The sequence below is a fragment of the Stylophora pistillata genome, chromosome 1 (assembly GCF_964205215.1).
Source record: "Stylophora pistillata chromosome 1, jaStyPist1.2, whole genome shotgun sequence".
NCBI lineage: Eukaryota > Metazoa > Cnidaria > Anthozoa > Scleractinia > Pocilloporidae > Stylophora > Stylophora pistillata.
In genome coordinates this window covers 37,056,101-37,074,112 of record NC_142519.1, presented here as the reverse complement: position 1 = coordinate 37,074,112, position 18,012 = coordinate 37,056,101, and the positions used below count along the sequence as shown (strand labels likewise).

Sequence of the window (18,012 nt, the reverse complement as noted above, 5' to 3'; positions counted from 1 at the left end):
GACGAGGGATTATTGCTAACAACCAGGAAACTTGGAGATAAAATCAAGGCTGATTTTCTTCAAACTGCTTTGAAATTTGCGGCATATCAAAAGGAACAAAATTCCTCTGAAACTTTCAAAAGCTCTGTAACCTTGGAGGCCTTGACATCATCAATGTCGACGATGTCAACAGCTGTGGCAAAAATGGCAGACACCTTAGTATCAAAACCCAAATTGAGTGGTTTGCAACGGTTACCGGTTCCGAAATGGGATGGACGTCGCAGATCGTATGCCACCTGGAAGAAAGAATTCAATCATTGGATGATGAAATACGACCAAGATAAAGACGAACAATTGCAACGTTTCCGAAATGCGATGCCACAAGGATCGTGGTGGACCGACCAAGTGAAAACTTGTAAGACCATTGACAGCGCGTGGAAAATCTTGGATACCGAGTTCGCAGACAAACGAAAACTAATGGACGAATTGCTATCTGAAATAAACAATCTCAGACCAGTGAAAGGAGATTCAAAGTCCTTTACACACTTCGCCACAACAATAACTCGTTACGTAAACGATATGGAAGATAATGGGTGTCCTGTGCTGGAATCTTCAGAAGCACCATTCCTTATGTCCCAACTGTTGTCCAAACTCGATCCAAAGGACAATTCAGATTTTGGCAGAGAAATGAAAAGAGAAGGGAATGAAGAAACCGTCTGCAATCTCATCACTTGGTTACATCAGGAAGCTAGTATTCGCTCACGAGGCAAAACCAGCACCGTCTCTGAGGGACGAAATGAAATTCGGCCAGAGAAAGGTTCCAAAAAGACAGTAGTGAATACCACTAACAACGAAGAAACCAACGAAGAAACGTGTCCACTCGACTGTAAAACCAAACATCACCTGGCTGCCTGTCCTAAGTTCCAGAATTTAACAGTCAATAAAAGGTGGGAAATTGTCAAGCAACATTGGCGATGTCGTAAGTGCCTTAGGGCGCATCACACAAACGATTGCAAGAAACAAGATGGTTCAACCTGCGACAAATATCGAAAAAACCACCATCGGTCTCTACACAATGAAAAGGCCGGCGAAACGAACACAACTTTAAATCCAAGAGCAGCACCATTCCAAAGTCAGTTCCAAGGACAATCAGCTACATGGAACGGTAACATCCAAGGTAACGCAGTGTACCAGAAAAGCAAGTCTAAACCTGTTACTGGATTGTGCCCTGTACAAAAGGTTAAAGTCTTGACCAAAAATGGAAACTTTACCGAGGTTCTTGCAATGCTAGACTCAGTTAAATCCATCATTCTTAAAAACTTTAAATTACTTCAAAACTATCCAGAGACAAGCACTATCTTTTCGCAGCCTCCGCTCATTTCATTCAAACGCGACAAAAACATAGGCAATTTTTTGGTCAGAAGTTCTTTTCAGACTAATGACCAACCAGGCACTTTTAAATGCGCTCGTGCACGATGCAAAACGTGTCCTTTCATTCACAACACTGATAAAATATCGGGACCTAAACGATCCATTAAGATCACCGATCACTTCACGTGCACCTCCGCCAATGTAATCTATTGCATAACTTGCACTTATAGCAAAAAGATATACATCGGCGAAACAGGCAGAAGACTAGGTGACCGATTCCGAGAACACCTTCGAGACGTTTTAATTTACCTAATCATTCTAAGCAACACATGGCAATCTGCGGTCTTTCCTTGCACTTAGGTGGCACGGAAAGCCGTAAAAATCTGGAACAAAAGCTCATCTTTCAAACCGGTAGTCTAAATCCCACAGGGATCAACGAACGCTTTTCATTCCACTAGTTTATTCATGTTTTTCTCGTTGCCATGCTCCCAGCAATAACGTAGCTCCATTTTCTGCCTTTAAAAGCACACACAACCCACAATTCCTCTATTCGCTCCGACGAAGGGCTAACGCTCGAAACGTCAGCTTTTGTAATCATTACGGTGGCTAATTTACCATTTCAACTTTGTTGATATACCCAAATTATTAACATAAGTCTGGTGTCTGGTCAGACCAGAATGTTCACGCCCATCCGGAAAAGATTGACATCTAGATTTAACCAGAAAAAAGAAAGTAAACGAGCCGACGTTTTGCCTGTCTCCTTAAATCCTTCCTTCTAAGATAATAAATTTAAGAAGTGACTGACTACTTCTTATAGAAGTCCAAAGTCATCCAAAGCCAATCAATGCATCATATGGTGATATATTATTGAGCATGGTTTGATATATCAGAGGGAACTCTGCGCCTTGTTGTATTTTGTTGTACTTTGTTAACTCTCCTTCATGTGTTTTTCTTCTGATAGGATCACATCAAGATGTGATAAATAACTTTGAGTCTAGACAAATAAAAAACGAACTCACAGCTTTATCCTTGCAGAGTCGGAAATGTGAATGCCCGCAAATACACTTGGTGGTAGATCCTGTAACTTGTTGTTGGACAGGTCCCTATAGTCAACAAGTCAACAAAAAAGCGCATTCTTTGAGATGTTGAGGAAACGGATGCTTTGTAGGAAGAGTACACATTCCTATATCTTGAAAGTCCTTGTAACCGCCTTAAGCTCAGAGAACCCGGCTTTTTCATGTCCCTAAAATTCAAATCAGTGAGTGATTGATTATCGAGCCTCGGGGATTATCTATAAGAGGCTTAATATCCTTCCACGATTTGCTTTCGACCCTCTTGACATTGTTCACAAATATTAATGTTCAAATAAAAACTTCGGCAAACATGAAGATGGCTTAGAACGCAGCTTTGCTAAACGACGGCTAAACTCTGTTTAAATAACCTGCCTTTGAAATTCGATTGAAAATCAGCATAAAAAGGCGATTCCAGACCCTTCGCCGAACAGGGGAGGGGGATTCTTAAATGCCGATAGTTTGTCTGTTAAAAGAAATGAGACAAGCCACTAAAACACAGGGAAATACTTAAAATGTACAGTTTAATTATGCTGATAAAGGAACTAGAGTTGGGTGACCGATGGAACAGTGGCTGACATTGTGGAAAAGATGGTTTCTTGCTTTGTATCAAAACAGATGATTTAGTCATTTTTTTTTTTAATTGTAAAACCTCGACTGAAAGGTTTAGTACATTTGTTTTCTTTATAACTCACTCGCTATCAAATTGCTAAGTCCAAGGAGAATGTTCCCGTAATTAAAATCGTAATTGTAGCTCTAAATCATTCAGGTTCTTCAAATTAAAGAGAAAACTTTCGCCGAAACATTTTTATTTGTAAAGGTAGTTAAAAGGCTTCCGAACATATTTTCAAACATTTTTTTGAAAAGTAACTGTCTCGATGTGACACCTGTCAATTAAAGAGGAAAGAAGCATACGCTTTTGAAGAAACAGCAGTACTGGTGTGACAAACACACGAGTTAACTGATCATGCGACGATTTTCTTGTAAAGAGAAAATCAGAGATCTTACGGAAAGTATTTTTTATTTCCAACAACGATTAATCTTCGAAGATTTACCTCTGTTCCGTTTTAAAATGTCACAGAAACTCAAATTGTAAGTGTATGCAAATAGGTGTTTTGGAGTTGTCAGTCTGCTTTTTTGTTTTCTGTAATGGCGTGTGTAAATCGGTGTTTCTTCCACCGAAAACCTTAAGTCAATGAGACTCTTTCTATCTAGACACAAGGAGATGTAATGCGACTTTTTTTCATCGAATTCCTGCGTTTCTGCCGTGAAATCTACGACGAAATAAACAATTTCTAATATTAGAGAAAAATCGAGTTTTCAGATGAGAAAAATTTACGACGAACGGTGTATTTTAAGATTTTGAACTGCTGCTGAATAAAACTCTTTCTTTGTTAGCCTAAAATTATAAAATCGTTTGTATCTGGCGCATGTCAAACCCATTTGTAGCTTAAAGGTCAAACAGGGATTGTCACTTACTGAATTGGCTCGCCATTAAGTCTTGTGATCGCCTTCGTATGAAATTGTTTTTTGTTGTTGTTGGTGTTAAGTCCGCGTTTCACTAGTCAGCGTTTTACTAGTCCGCGTTTTACTAGTCCGCGTTTTACTAGTCCGCGCTTTACTAGTCAGCGTTTTACTAGTCCGCGTTTTACTAGTCTGCGTTTTACTAGTCCGCGTTTTACTAGTCCGCGCTTTACTAGTCCGCGTTTTACTAGTCCAGTCCAGTCCAGTCCAGTCCAGTCCATGAAATACCATATGCCCAGTGCTACGGATCGTAGGGTTGCAGCCGCCAACTCTTTCAAATCATCGTTTCCGAGATGAGGTTGAAGGCTCCAGTAAGCCATCTCAAAGCTCGCTTTCACTTCAATCGATGAGACCCGTAGGGGACAGGCAAATTTCAGGCCCCAACACAAGAGCAGTTTCTGGAAGAAAGGGAAATCGTAGGACGATAAGTTCTATATATGCTCATCAACATCCGTTTCTTTGTAGAGTAGCCTTGCGATTTTCTTTGTGTGAGTGCTCATGACCTCCTGATAGTGGTTGTTTCTAAGGTTGACCATTGTGCATAAAATGGAGGTCGGAATGACGGAACAAACTGCCGCTTCGGCGAATCTCGTCGTAGATGGAGTTGATCTCGTGCTTGAGAGATGCACTTTGTTTGATCTTTTCTTTAAGCTCTTCTGAGATAACATTCCTTCCGAAGGCTTCCGATGACTGCTTCCATTTAGAGCTCCTTCCTTTGTCAATATTGGCAAATGTTGGAGTGAGATCAAAGCTCTGACAGAGTCGAAGAAATTCAATCGAACCATCGCATTTGATCTGTTTCTTACTACACTGTTCAAGTCTTCTAAACGTGTAGTTGATTATCGCGTTATAAAATCCGTATCAAAAGAGATTTCTTAAGACTTAAAACTGTAAAAGCGAACGATAAAATCCGACGTTTCGGAGTAGCCATGACTCCATTATCAAGGAAAATATGAAAGATCATGCAAATTGCAACTTATGAAGCATTTTTGGCGCGAAGAATTAACATAAGAGGATGCGAAGACTATAAAAATATTATAAAAATACTTTCGCACGAATGGAGTCTGATTGCACGCTAAGAATTGGCTTTATCCCTCTTATAAAAAGCATTTCGTACACTAAGCATCAAATTTGTTTTTGCATTTCTTAAGCACTTCGAAACGCTTTGCAGGTCCTGGGGCATTGTCCCGTGCATGTTCTTACAGTGTTTGGCAATGGCGGAGGATTGTTGCTTATGTCCTTTCACACGATTATGTAAATGACCACGTGTGTAACCTACCTAACCCGCATCACACAGGTCACATTGAAAACCGTAAACAACACACTGCTGATTTACAATTGGTGGCTTTGATGTAGTAAATAACTTTTTTTCAGACAAGAAATAAAGAACACAGCGTTATCCTTGCATCTTCGGAAGGATTGATGCCAGCAAACGCATTTGTTGGTAGATTCTGTAAATTGTTGTTGGACAGGTCTATATTCTCAACAAGTCAACAGAACAAAGCGTATTCTTAGAGATGTTGAGGAAACTGATACTTTCTTAGAAGAGTATATATCCCTATATCTTGAAAATGCTCGTAACCACCTTAAATTCAGCCTACCCTTTTCATGTCCCTAAAATTCAAATCATTGAGTAACTGATTATCGGTAGCTGAGTGTACTTTTATTAAACTAACGATTCCATCAGCTGAAAGGGCAAACACTGTGGAATCCTAAGATGGACTTTTATGAGAATGGTGGGTGAATGACAGTCATTCTCAACCTGAAGCACACGCTCAGCACATCAGTTTCTTGATGTTACATTGCAGTGAGTGTTTCAAGCTCCTGCCAAGGTGAGGTCTTAGAAAATATTTGAAAGAGTGCTCATCCATAGCACTTCGTAAAAGAAAGCCGCTAATTTTCCGAAAAGCACGTGGATGCACTCGGAAGACGACATCGGAAAGTAACAACACGTAAGTTACATCAATTGAGAACGATTTTGACGAAATAGCTGTGTTCTCTCCGTGCATTTTCTAGCCTGTTTACAGTTTTCATTCAGCTTTATTTTGTTCACTGATCCTCCCGTGAATAAACCAGACCTCAAAGAAGCCACAGGAGCCGGCTTAGAAAATACTTGTGACTGACAAAATTATTCTTGAATTAATAACGGCATAAAACAAGAGAAAAGACTCTGTTTTGAAAATACAGTATGTTCTTCTAAATCCTTTTATCGTACATGAGCAAACTTTCATAGTATTCAGGAGATAAAATTTGTCTCATCCACTCCAGATTGCAAGGGTGATAGACAACTCAGAGATAAAACATCGTAGAATCGGCTATTCAGTAAAATATGAACACTTATGATAAGAAGACCTCACCAAATATTCATTTGGGGAGAAATAGTGGAAATTTTCCATGTAACAGAAAAACTTAAATAACTAGAACTCCTGTCGTTATACAACTGATTTACAAGGCTTTAACAAAAATGCAGCGATGTATTCTTAGGTACCGAGATCCTCTTCTTCCCATGGTTCCTTCAAAGTCTAAAATGTTGTCATTTGAGGCCTGGATGCTCAGCGATGACAACTCTCCGTAAGGTCATCATTTTTTCTCCATACGTGTCTCGTAACAGTTCTTATATTGCGCTTAAAGCCTGGTAAATTTTGCCGAGTTTAGAGAAAAATAAAGTTAAATTGTAAGAAATGGGTATTGAATAGGCGCAAAAAGCTTAAGGGTGTTTAAAACAAAAACACAAAAACAACAAGTCCACAGATCAAATTCCTGGGGTAAAAACTTATGTTTAGCTCGAAAAATGCACTTCCACCAAATCTCTCTCACTCACACTGACAGAATGCGGTGGATTTTAATCGTGTCTTGTCTGATATTTTTTTGAAACACTTTAGAGAACGATCTCTTAAAGTTGGAAAAATTTGAATAACTATTTCTACTAATTTAGAGCAGTAAACATAAACTTGGACTAACGCAACTATTCTATAAAAAGCTTCATCAAAAATGTTCTTTGGGAAAAATAAAATGAACCAGGAAATTTTGCAACTGTCGGCGGTTTCTCGATATATATGGTCAGTGGCTGTTAAATCTGGTGGGCAGGAGGGTCTGGCATCAATAGCACTGTGAGAATTTTCTGTCACTAAATGGGATGCTAAGCTCCTCATGTGGAGCGTTATGTATTATTCTGATCTATGATCGACGGTTTTCCGTTTAGTTGAGTCTTTTTAAACCTGCAGTAAGCCGGCACAGAATAGTGTTCCTTGATCACGATATGAAAAACTAGGTCTTGGAAGTTTGTACCTGTCCAAATTTCCAGCAGTTCAGCCAATTATCAGTTCATTCTCGTTATTCAGATATGTTATAAGAATAAAAGAGAAACATTCCAGAATCGTTCTACCTACTCTTTTACATTTAATCCCTTAAGGAGTCTAAAACGCACTTGTTTGTTAGCTTGAGTTTTTACGTTGCCATGGTAATCCGATTAAAAACCAATTTTTCCCCAAGTTACGAGGGTTTAATAGAAATACAGCACTGTGTTCCAAGGTACCAAAATCCCCTACTTCCCATGATCCGTTCCAGATTCTGAAACGTTTTCTTTTGACGCCTAGATGCTCAGTGATGACAACTTTGCACAAAATGTTGTTTACCGAGGTTTTGTAGATAAATGAAACTTGTAATCGTTCGTCTCACGATGTTTCATGAACTACTTCAAAAAGACAGCCTGCAGCGCTGTGATCGTTTCATATTTTTGTGTAAATTATTTATTTGAAACGATCGCTTGAAAATTACATCGGCTTTTTCTCCTCATTTAAACAACTTCTTGTTAAAGCAGAATTTTGAGTCCTTCTGTAGTAACTGATATCATTTATACGATTCAGATGAAAGGAATCACGGGTATGACATCAGCATAATGCGTGACAAAGTATATAATTCACAACAACTTGATACGATTTAAGTTATGCACCGTTAGTTTCATAACACTTTCCAAATTTGACGCTCTAGAATCTAACTTGCTTTAGTAATATTCAATGATCCCGAGGCCAGAAACTCAGTCTGATGTGAAAGTTCAAATCAGGCCTCTATACATCGACATGTGGTCAAAAAATCAACACTAAACGTTCGTATGCTAAAGAAACGTCGTCCTTATAGATCTTCCAGCTGTTTGTTGTTATTAAAGGTTCCTGCTGACAAGTTCTGCAATTTGTTTTTGGACAGGTCCCGTGAAACAAATTAACAAATCAATCACCTAAATCAGTTACTCAAGTGTGGACCTAAATTGCACAGCTGACAAAAAAATTAAGGAGTTATCCGTATGGTGCTTGTTGATTTGACTCGAAGTCTCACGCAAAATTGACCTTACTGTGAGTTTCTCCCTAAGGTAACGTGTGCACTTGAAATGATTAACTTTCTAAGTAGAGATTATTCTTCGAAAATACGAGGGCTTTGACCAATGCTTTTTCTGTTTGCTAGAACCAGCAGAAAGAAAATGAAATCTGCAATGGTCATGATGCAAAGGGAAACACCCGAAATATTTTTTGGCTCTCTTAGAAAATTTTAAACACACGTAATATTACGTTTCCCTACAAAATCAGGATCAGAAGCAAGTGTTTATCTACTTATAAATATGCTAAAGAAACGTCGTCCTTACAGATGTTCCAGCTTTGTGTTGTTACTAAAGGCTCCTGCTGGCAAGTTCTGCAACTTGTTATTGGACAGGTCCCTTGAAAAATATTAACAAATCAATAACCTAATTTACTTGACTGTGAACCTGAATTGCACAGCTTAAAAAAAAAATTATGACTTGTCTGGAGTGGTGCATGTTTACTTCAATCGGAGCTTGATGTAAGAATGAACTTGCTATGGGCTTTGATCAATGCTTTGTCTGTTTATAAGAACCAGCAAAAAAAAACACATTAAATCTGTAATGATTATGATGCAAAGGGAAACACCCGAAATACTTTCTGAGTCTCTTAGAAAATTTTAAACGCATTTGATTTTCCCTACACAATCATGATCAGAGGCAAGTGTTTATCTCCTTATGGACTGATTTCAATGCAGCCCTCAGAGGTAGTTCTGTCTCACTTTGTGCATCAGCTTTAAGTGAATTCTTTCCCGCGAATATAGAGATCAGCTCCAAAGCTCATTGGCTTGAACTGGGTCAAACATAAAGGAGCGTTTCAGTTGATCTTCAGGGTCAATGTACTGACATGTAGGGACAGGACCTGCGGAGGGTGCAGTGGGGGCATCCACACCCACCAATTCGCTTAATAATGAGTGACAGTTGCAAAGAGAGTTAAAAGTAAAACAAAACAAACAGAATCGAACCAAAGCAAATAATTGAGCCACAATTACATTTCTAATTCTTATTTAAATTTATTCAGTTGGTCTATCTCTTTAGCATTTACACATAATTTAATCATAAATACCATCTGAAAACTTTATTGATATTGATTTTGACAAGATTACGGCTTTGAATACTCTATTTCTTCTGAAAAGCTCTAGTCAGTGAAAATCTAATATAACCACAAGGGGCTCAGAAGATTCTGGCAGCGGTCATTCTCGCAAATGCAGGTTCACGGGAAGTGTTGCAACCTAGTAACAGGTGACACGTTAGGATTCTCTTACAGTTTGACAGCAGTCATTCTCTGCAGTCCTTAGCGCTTCTGTAGCGGTCGATTTTAGATGTTCCCTAATGTTTTACTAGCGAATAACGCTATTTGTTCCTACCTGTCTTGTCGAAGGATTCAACCCCTTTTTAGCGGTTTAATTTCGATTTTGTTGTCTTCATGTATTCCTGAGAAGGTTTGCAATGGTTTCCATTCTTCAGCGATGATACAGCAGTTACTGAGGGACACTTCTGCGGTTGTTTTCGGGCTTTCTTAGGCGTTTTTTGTGGCGGTTGTCCTGATTGTGATCGTAAAAGCTGTGAACTGTTAACCAGCGTGTTTTTGAACGGTTACCCTCATGAGCGTTCACCAGCGCTTTTGTGGCGGTTTTCCTCAAGCCTTCTGTGTTAATGCGCTTGTATTCAACCGTTCCTGAGCGGTTTTTTTCACCGTTGCTCTCTAGTGTTCCTGATGCGACAATCTTTCAGCGTACGCAGTTTTTTTAGAGGATTTTCGTCAGCGGTGTTCTAGCAGTTATCTTCAAGTGTGGTTTACCAGCAGTTCTTTTCACGCATTCCTTGGCGCTGTTGGCTAACCATCCAACGCTTCTCAGCATTTTTTTTAAAAACATTTATAAGAGATTTATTAGCCGTTGTCTCCAAGAAGTTATCAGAGGCGCTGTACCGGTTATATCCAAGCATTCTTGGTGGTTTTGTAAGAGTTTTGTTCAACCTGTCATCAACTGCTTAGTAGCAGATATCTTCAAGTTGTAATCAGCGGTGTTGCTGTTGTGACAGTTGTCATTAATAGTTCGTCTGTAGTGGACTGTGCCATATCCATTTCTTGATAACCCGGGTTAAGCTATCATTAGCGGTGTTCTGACGAATGCCCTCAAGCATTAGCAGGGTTTCTGTAGCGGTTGTGTTGAAGCGTTCATCAGCGGTCTTGCAGTGAAACCAATGCCTTCAATCCTTCATCAGTGATACTTTGCCAGTTTTATCTAATGGTCCATCAGCAGTGAGGTAGTGGTAGAATCGCGTCTCAGGGCTACATGTAGGCTGTACGGATTTGATAAACATTGGCGGTAATATGTAAAGAAGGGCTGTTTGACCACAGCGGCAGCCCGCGAACAATCCAGGCTCTTAACTTGTATTCAAATGAGGCAGCTGTCAAAGCCTTGATAATTTTTTTCTATTACAGGCACAGTGGTGGCCTTCCTTTTGAGATTCACCAGCCGGCTCTTACCAATATACTAATGAGCGCCTGATGCAGATAACTTTGTATTACGCTGATATCGATCTAAGATCGACGATTTCCCTTTTAGTTCGGGTGTTTTTACATTGCAGTGACCTGACGCGGATTAACGCTCCTTTACTACAATATGAAATAATGAGTTTGAGAAATTTACTGAAGTCGAAATTTCCAGCTAACCCTAATATTGTTTTCTTTTACTTATCTAGGCGTGTAAATTTCATGTCCAATTTGCTTTATTTAAAAAAAATGATTTTTTTCTACCTTAAGTCTGAAAGCGTCTGAAGAGGGCCATTTAAACATAGTCCTGATGAACGAAAATTTTCCGTCTTTTTGGCTGATGATATCCTGCTTTGTCGAAGGTCATTTCGCCTGTCAGTGTTTATGTACTACGTTGAGTCTATTTTAACCAGAAGATTAAGTGCTCTGATACGGATAGTCCGAAATAGATATCTTATGAAAGTTTACTTAGTAAACTCAGAAATTTCATATCGCTTTAAGATTATCTCTGCCTGTAGCTCTTTAATTTTATATCCGGAAGACCTGTTCACTTTTGGCTGCTTAGTTTTGGACCACTGCAGTCAATACCAAAACACCAAAATCATACGCGTCCGGTCTCAGCTATTAATTTTTCTCCTCAGCTCCTGACAAAATCACGCCCTTGGCGCTTGTAGCATAGAACTTTTGTCACCAAATTCAAGATCTTTTTGCTGGGTTGTAGTTGTTGATGTTTGTTGTTGTTTTCACCTATTTAATAGCTGTAGTCTCCTCATACTTTCGGGAGTCATTGTGCTACCTTCGAATTCAAACAGAAACCAAATTTAAGGCTTTATATGGCGCGGATGCATACAAAGTACTTACAGTTTTGCTGTAGCTCGCGGAATTTTCTTTGGAATTGACTTAATCTGTTTTCCTTCACAACTAGCCGATACTAAGCCCTTCATGTTACCTTTAAGGACTTTGCATTGACATGGTTGAGGGCACTCTGAGAAACAAAAACAGGCTTCTGTTACACTTGTTATTTGAATCATCTCAGTTTTTTATTGTTCACTTTTACTCAAGGATTTTATCAATCGAAAGCTGTTGAATCAAACGATGATGGTACGTTGCAAAATAAACCATCTTTTTAGAAGCATTCTTCAACATTATCTGAAACTAAAATGTCACCCTCTGAAATGAAAGACATAATTTTACAAATGATTATGTTCCGCCTTAAGTGTAAAGAAAGCTATTTTTATAATGACAGGCATAATTATTATTCCCCATTTATAAAAATGATCTAAAATATAAAATTAGTGAGATTTGTTAGGAATTGGGGGTATTCTTTATTATTAACTGATTGACCTGCCCAAAGATAAGAATAGCTTACAGTAAGTAAACTTTTCTGTAAAAGTTTAATCTACCGAATGTTACAATTCTCAATTTCCTCCTGTAATATGTGCGTCGATCGCACGACATTCAGTTGGCCACCCTGACCGTAAAATGGCCCTATCTTTCTATAAAAATTTATTTAGTTCCGTGACCTTTGTCTCTAGCCTACTTGAAGTAATAAAAATGTGTTCTGGTTAGAAATCACTCTAGAAGGGAAAACTTTGAAATCGGATGGTTGTATCTTTTTCTGACTGCTACATTTGGGCTGAGAGGAAAACCGCATTGACGTCGCCTTGAGACTTTGGCCAAGTCGTTTCTTATACTTGTTCATTCTGAACAGTTTTGCGAATACCTGGTTTTAGATATTCAAAAGTTTGATTAGCACAGTTTTCGATGGCATCACAGCGAAAATCGTTAAATGCGGATCCAGGTGGTCTCTGCCAATGGCTGACAATATTATTTAACACGTTTTGCCACGTGAGATAGAGGATATAGTCTCGCCATTTTAATGTTTTGTTGGATTTGTTTCTCGGCGTAGTCAATCGATAAAAATCAATAATTAATGTGCTTTAAGTTGTTTTAAATTTATGCAAATCAATTGATCGTGGTCAGAAATCAATGAAATGCGAAGAATAAGAAAGTTGTGAGTAATCACATTATTTCAAACCCGGTCGAATTCTTTTCAATGAGAAGAAAGGTCAAGGCATGATACATCTTGTTGACAGATCACTCGTAATGAGGCCGGAATAAAATGTTATTTCTTACTGGTCGTAAAAAAAAAAAAAACAGCCTAGCATTACGCCTCACACTGGTTGCATGACTGCATAACTGAATTTCAGTACAATTTCAAACAAGAAGCCACTCCAACTGTCCAACGGATGCTCTGATAGACGCAAACAGCTGCTACAGCCTCGTCTTCTCAAGACATCTTTCAAAAATGTTTGAAAGAGGAACACTGCACCAGGATACATTCCATAAATAATTGCTTAAATGAAGGCGAGCGGTGTAATGGAATTCCGACAAGGTGGTAGCAGAGACAAGCCAAGCAATGTTGCTAATATAGAAAAGTAGAAGAGCAGCTACCAAGTAGACGCAATTCCTGTGCACGTGCCCTGGCTAGTTGTCTATTCATTATGGTCCATAAATAAACACCGCTCTCTTATTAGATAGAGCACTTTTTAATATCTTTGCTCTGACATGTGGCGCTTATACCTAGGAAGCGCTAGATCGGGTCAATTTGGTGGTTGGATCCCTAAGAAAGCTGTAACCCTCACAATAATTCAAAGCAAAAGCGTGAAAACCAACAATTGGAAATAACGTATTTGTGCACGATCCTCGCAGTAGCTGAGCACTATTTAAGCAATAGTGAACTGAAAATTAGACCTGAAAAAATTGGAAATAAGCAACTCAGTTATTCTTTGTGTTACTTTATAAATATGACCTTCTAGGTTACCTTTATTGAAAATTGTAACTCGAAAACCAAAAATCCAAAATTTGACGTAAGACGAATAGTAGGTTACCAAAAGTATACACAACAGCTGAGCTCCACTTGAAGTAAAGATGAACTTGAAACTTACTTTCGACAACAAGACCGATGTTTCTCCTCTTCAACTGACCATGGTCGTCCACCTCGCAGCTGTAATTTGTATTTCTTTCTTCTTCAGTGACGTTGATTTGGAGTCGCACACTAGTGCTGTTTTGCAAAACGACGCCATTCCTTCTCCAGACAATACGAGGAGCCGGTCCACCACGAGCCGGGCACCACAAAGATGAAGAATGGTTGAGCAGGACAAACTGAGTCTTTATGACGTTTCTTAGGTCAGTGGCAACTAAGCACAAACATTCAGAAATGATATGTAAGGAACTGATTAAAAGGAAAAATACTAAACCTAAAAACACTTAAGTACCAGTCATTACTTATCGCCGGGGGGAGGGGGTGGGGGATTTTGGGTTGTGTCACGATGAATCTTACCTGACCCCCTAAGACTTTTTAAGATTCTCATGATCCTCCCCTCCGCATTGGCAGTTAATCAGCAGTCAATTTTTTTTTTTATGGTAGCCCATTTATACTCTGTTAGTGACGAATGTTCCCTCCTCCATTTCTCCTTGGAAACGAAGTGAGCCCCAAAATCCTCCGCCCCCTCTCCCCCGCGATACATAATCGTGATTACTGGTCCCTTACCTCGTACATTTAGTTCTTTTCCCTCAAAGTAGGCGTACCTCAGCTGGTATCTATGATGAGGTGAAAATCTTAACGACATGTTCCGTCCACTGGAGCGTAGGGTAACATAAACGTATCTCCCACAAAATACACCCAATAGATTTGCAGACTGATCAGACCCATCAAGGATCTCAAGATATTCCTCATCAGCACAAGGTGCTCCAGGTAAGTCAATGTCCATACTTAAGTGAAATTCTATTTCCACATATTTCCCTTTTTCCACCGTAAGAAGCTGGGTTGTATCAAAGTCTGGGACGGGTTTTCGGGAGTATACTTCCGTGATTATTGCACCTACAACAACGAACATAAGTTCACAGAGGAATGAACTCGCGTCGGCAGACACTTTCCACAATTATTTAATTAATAACTCTCTGTCTACTTTTGAACTTACTGGCTTATGGCCGTTTCTTCCTACCAAAAGCTATACTGATGTACGATACGTATATAATACGCAATGGTGCAATTTCGCTAAATTGGCCTTGAATCGCGTCAGATAGAGAACGCGTATTTCGTGGAATATCGAATGATTTGTCAACACCATAAACCCTGCCTTTTTGTTTTGATAGGTCCGAAAAATAATTACAGAAGTTATCGTCGATTTCTTGTAAAGTAGTACAGACAACGTTTCAACAATCGCACGGACAATGTTACTCGGATTTTTGGCACCGACAGGGAGGTGAATAACTGTTTATTAATAAGTAAAAACTGATTGGCTTCTCAAACTCCGAATACTCTTTACTTTTCATCTCCGAGAAACTCGTGCGGAATTTGTGCCCGAAAATATTGTGATCGTTGCAGAAATAAATTAGTGCAAATCACCTTTTTCTGCTATATTTTCTCACTGTTATAGTATAAACTAGAAAAAAAACAATTTATTGAAGTGGAGGTGGCTAGTGGTAGATTTATATATAGCGGTAGCCATCGACACTGAGCAGAGCACTCCTCATACTTCCTAAAATATCATTACTTCGCTCTTGTTTACAAACTGATAGAGGTGCATGAAGACCGTAACTGGACGAGAAATTATCAACGCCTTCAACATAAGATTTGTACTTAGAGACATTGAATTTCACAAAAAAATGTCCGGCAACTGCTCTTCGTGTTGGTAATATTTCTAATTTTCCATAGTTCTGCCTACATTTTCGCGTGAAAATCCCTCGGAATACTCATCTCAAACACCGCTCATTATGGTATGCCGATAGAATTAATCCAAGCCTACCCTCTTCGGCAAATCATAATGACATTTTCGGTAAAAATTTTGGAGTCATACCCAAAACTACCCTTGACGCGGACTGAAATAACAGTTACTTATGTGCCCGATACCCTCTCATGAAAACCATATAACAAGCGAAACAGACTTACCCAAAACAAAAGTGAAAGTCCACATGGTGTTCATAGACATCTTTCCGGGCGAAATATAACAAATGTGAAAATGTAAAAATGTGAAACTATATTATCTGAATGCCTCTCCTCGGCACCTCAGCATATCTTTACCCTGCATGCATAGCGGTTCAGTTTTATCATCGGCTTAGATTTTACTTTCTATGTCTCGTAATTGAACCATAATATTTTTGCCTAAACGACTAATTATATAAGAGCTCCATCGGCCACTATGGCTATAGTATACTGAGAATTTCTGCACTATTTTTACCAAATGGAGCACCCAAACACCTTTCGACGAACTTCTGAATGAATTACCAAAATAATTTCTAGCTTACACTGCTTCAGGAGTGTTTTAGCTGTTTACAACACATGTTGAAAATGACACGGTTTGAATTAGTTGATATTCCTGCAATAAATATTGTTCACATTTAATTCTTAATGCTGTTTGTAAACATTTCTTGTAATGAAGAGCCTTAAAGCAGCATCCTGCATTTTTACAATGACTGCTATTTCATGGTCGTTTTGACGCTCATGGTGATAGAAGAGAACGTTCGGTCATCCCTGTGTCAGTTGGACTAGCATTCCATGTAACGTTCTTGGTGAAAAAGTTACGTTGGCAGCTGAGACATTAAACAATGTCAACAGAAAAATTGAAAACTCGTCGTCCTGAAAATTGAACTAAGAAGTCAGTTGCTCGTACTACGATGTGCAACGTTATGTTCCCTCATTGCACTTTTTTCCGATAACGAGGCAAAAGACTCTTCTTAATTCATTTTCATTATCAGAGTTAGAACACAGAAAAAATACAAGACTACCTGAATGGTGATTGTTTCCTTTCTCCGCTAGAGTGTTTTTATGCCAAAGTTGCATGTACAAACACAACAAATATTTTTTTCACGAATACAGCAACAAAACCCTAACAGATGTTTCAAGCTGGTAGGGTTATACGTAAGTTAGACTGGAGGCTCGACATTTATTTATATCCCGTAGCTTCTGAAGAGGGGTTGTTCAACCTCTTTGATGAAGATGAACTGAAAAAAATAAATAGATAAATAAATAAAAAACAGTGCTCGCACAAGTAGTGGCAAAACATTTACAGGATGCATTTACTCAGAGGGGAATATCCTTCACAAAATGAAGTCAGCCACTAGCCTGTCTAGTCATTTCATCTTTATCTGATGAGTTGTCAGAAGTGTCTTCAGCTTTAGAAATGCCTTATTTTTGTTTGGAAAGAAAGTTTTAACACCCACCAATACTTCATCCTCCTCTGTACAAAGAAAAACGTTTACCATTAACTTCGTAAACCGAAAATCGATTGTAAGACTCGATGTCTAAAGCTAAAGTACATTCAATGAAAATTGTTATTAGCGTAACAGATCTTCATTTGTATTGAAGAAAATAAAATAAATAAATTAATTTTTTTTGCTCGAGGTTTTTAGAGACCATGTAATGTCAATTAAATATTTCGTACATTTTGTTTTACCTCCTCTTCTACCGAAAGACCTAGCGCTGCATTTATTATTGTTCGCCTAACTTTTTGATTTTTTAGTCAGCTTATCAACACATTTCATATCAAGTGGAAATTAGACTTGCTGATGAGTTAAAGTAGTTAAATATGGACCTGTCAATAACGTTTATCAGTGTACTTATGTGCGCATATCAGTGTTTAATTAAACGCAGGAAACTGAATGAGAAATTTTTGAAGAAATTGTTTATCCTAGCCGGAGGGGCCTTGGCTTGAGTGGTGTTAAGGCTTTCTATATTTTCTTTACTCTTCATTCCATAGAAATATTAACAAACTACGAATCTTGCCCAGAATACTGCAGTGTTATCTGCAATGGGCGACCATCTCGGTCATGAGAGGACAGTTATACGACAAAGTCCGGCACAAAGAGAATGAGAGAAGCTCCGCCATAGACTTGTAAACTATAATCAGAACTTTCCAAAGGGGAATTTTTTAATTGATAAACACCAAATTGCTTAAAGAACAGAAATAGTTTTTCTGTGTGTGTGGAAAGGGGGAGAATAATATTTGCAAATAACGACTGATAGGGGCAGGGGTCTAAAGATACTCAAGAGGTTCTCGTAAAGCGTCTTTCCCTATCAACCAATTTCATCTCAAGTGACCTAACTAAGTTAGACACCTTCCTGAAGTCAAACCCAATTAAACTTGCGTAGAATAGTGTCCGAGTACAATGTGACCACAAAGTTTGCGTTAATGGTTGATGAATTGCATTTGGATCAAAAA

The 18,012-nt window shown here is 38.7% G+C and overlaps 1 protein-coding gene across 1 annotated transcript; it reads right to left on the bottom strand.

The window, feature by feature from the left end:
* Nucleotides 1-11,646: 11,646 nt before the first annotated feature.
* Nucleotides 11,647-15,783, bottom strand: LOC148742316 (uncharacterized). Its single transcript, XM_088747126.1, has 4 exons — nucleotides 15,744-15,783; nucleotides 14,343-14,672; nucleotides 13,738-13,989; nucleotides 11,647-11,774 (listed from the first exon to the last, which is right to left on the bottom strand). The coding sequence occupies exons 1-4, from the start codon at nucleotides 15,781-15,783 to the stop codon at nucleotides 11,647-11,649; spliced, it is 750 nt and encodes a 249-aa protein (XP_088603252.1).
* Between the last annotated feature and the right edge of the window lie 2,229 nt (nucleotides 15,784-18,012).

Coding starts and splice junctions, on each gene's coding strand:
- LOC148742316 (XM_088747126.1), bottom strand. CDS start 15,783: ATGTCTATGAACACCATGTGGACTTTCACTTTTGTTTTGG. Junction 14,673..15,743: donor GACTTTCACTTTTGTTTTGG/GTAAGTCTGTTT, acceptor TCGTTGTTGTAG/GTGCAATAATCACGGAAGTA. Junction 11,775..13,737: donor CATCGGTCTTGTTGTCGAAA/GTAAGTTTCAAG, acceptor TTTGTTTCTCAG/AGTGCCCTCAACCATGTCAA.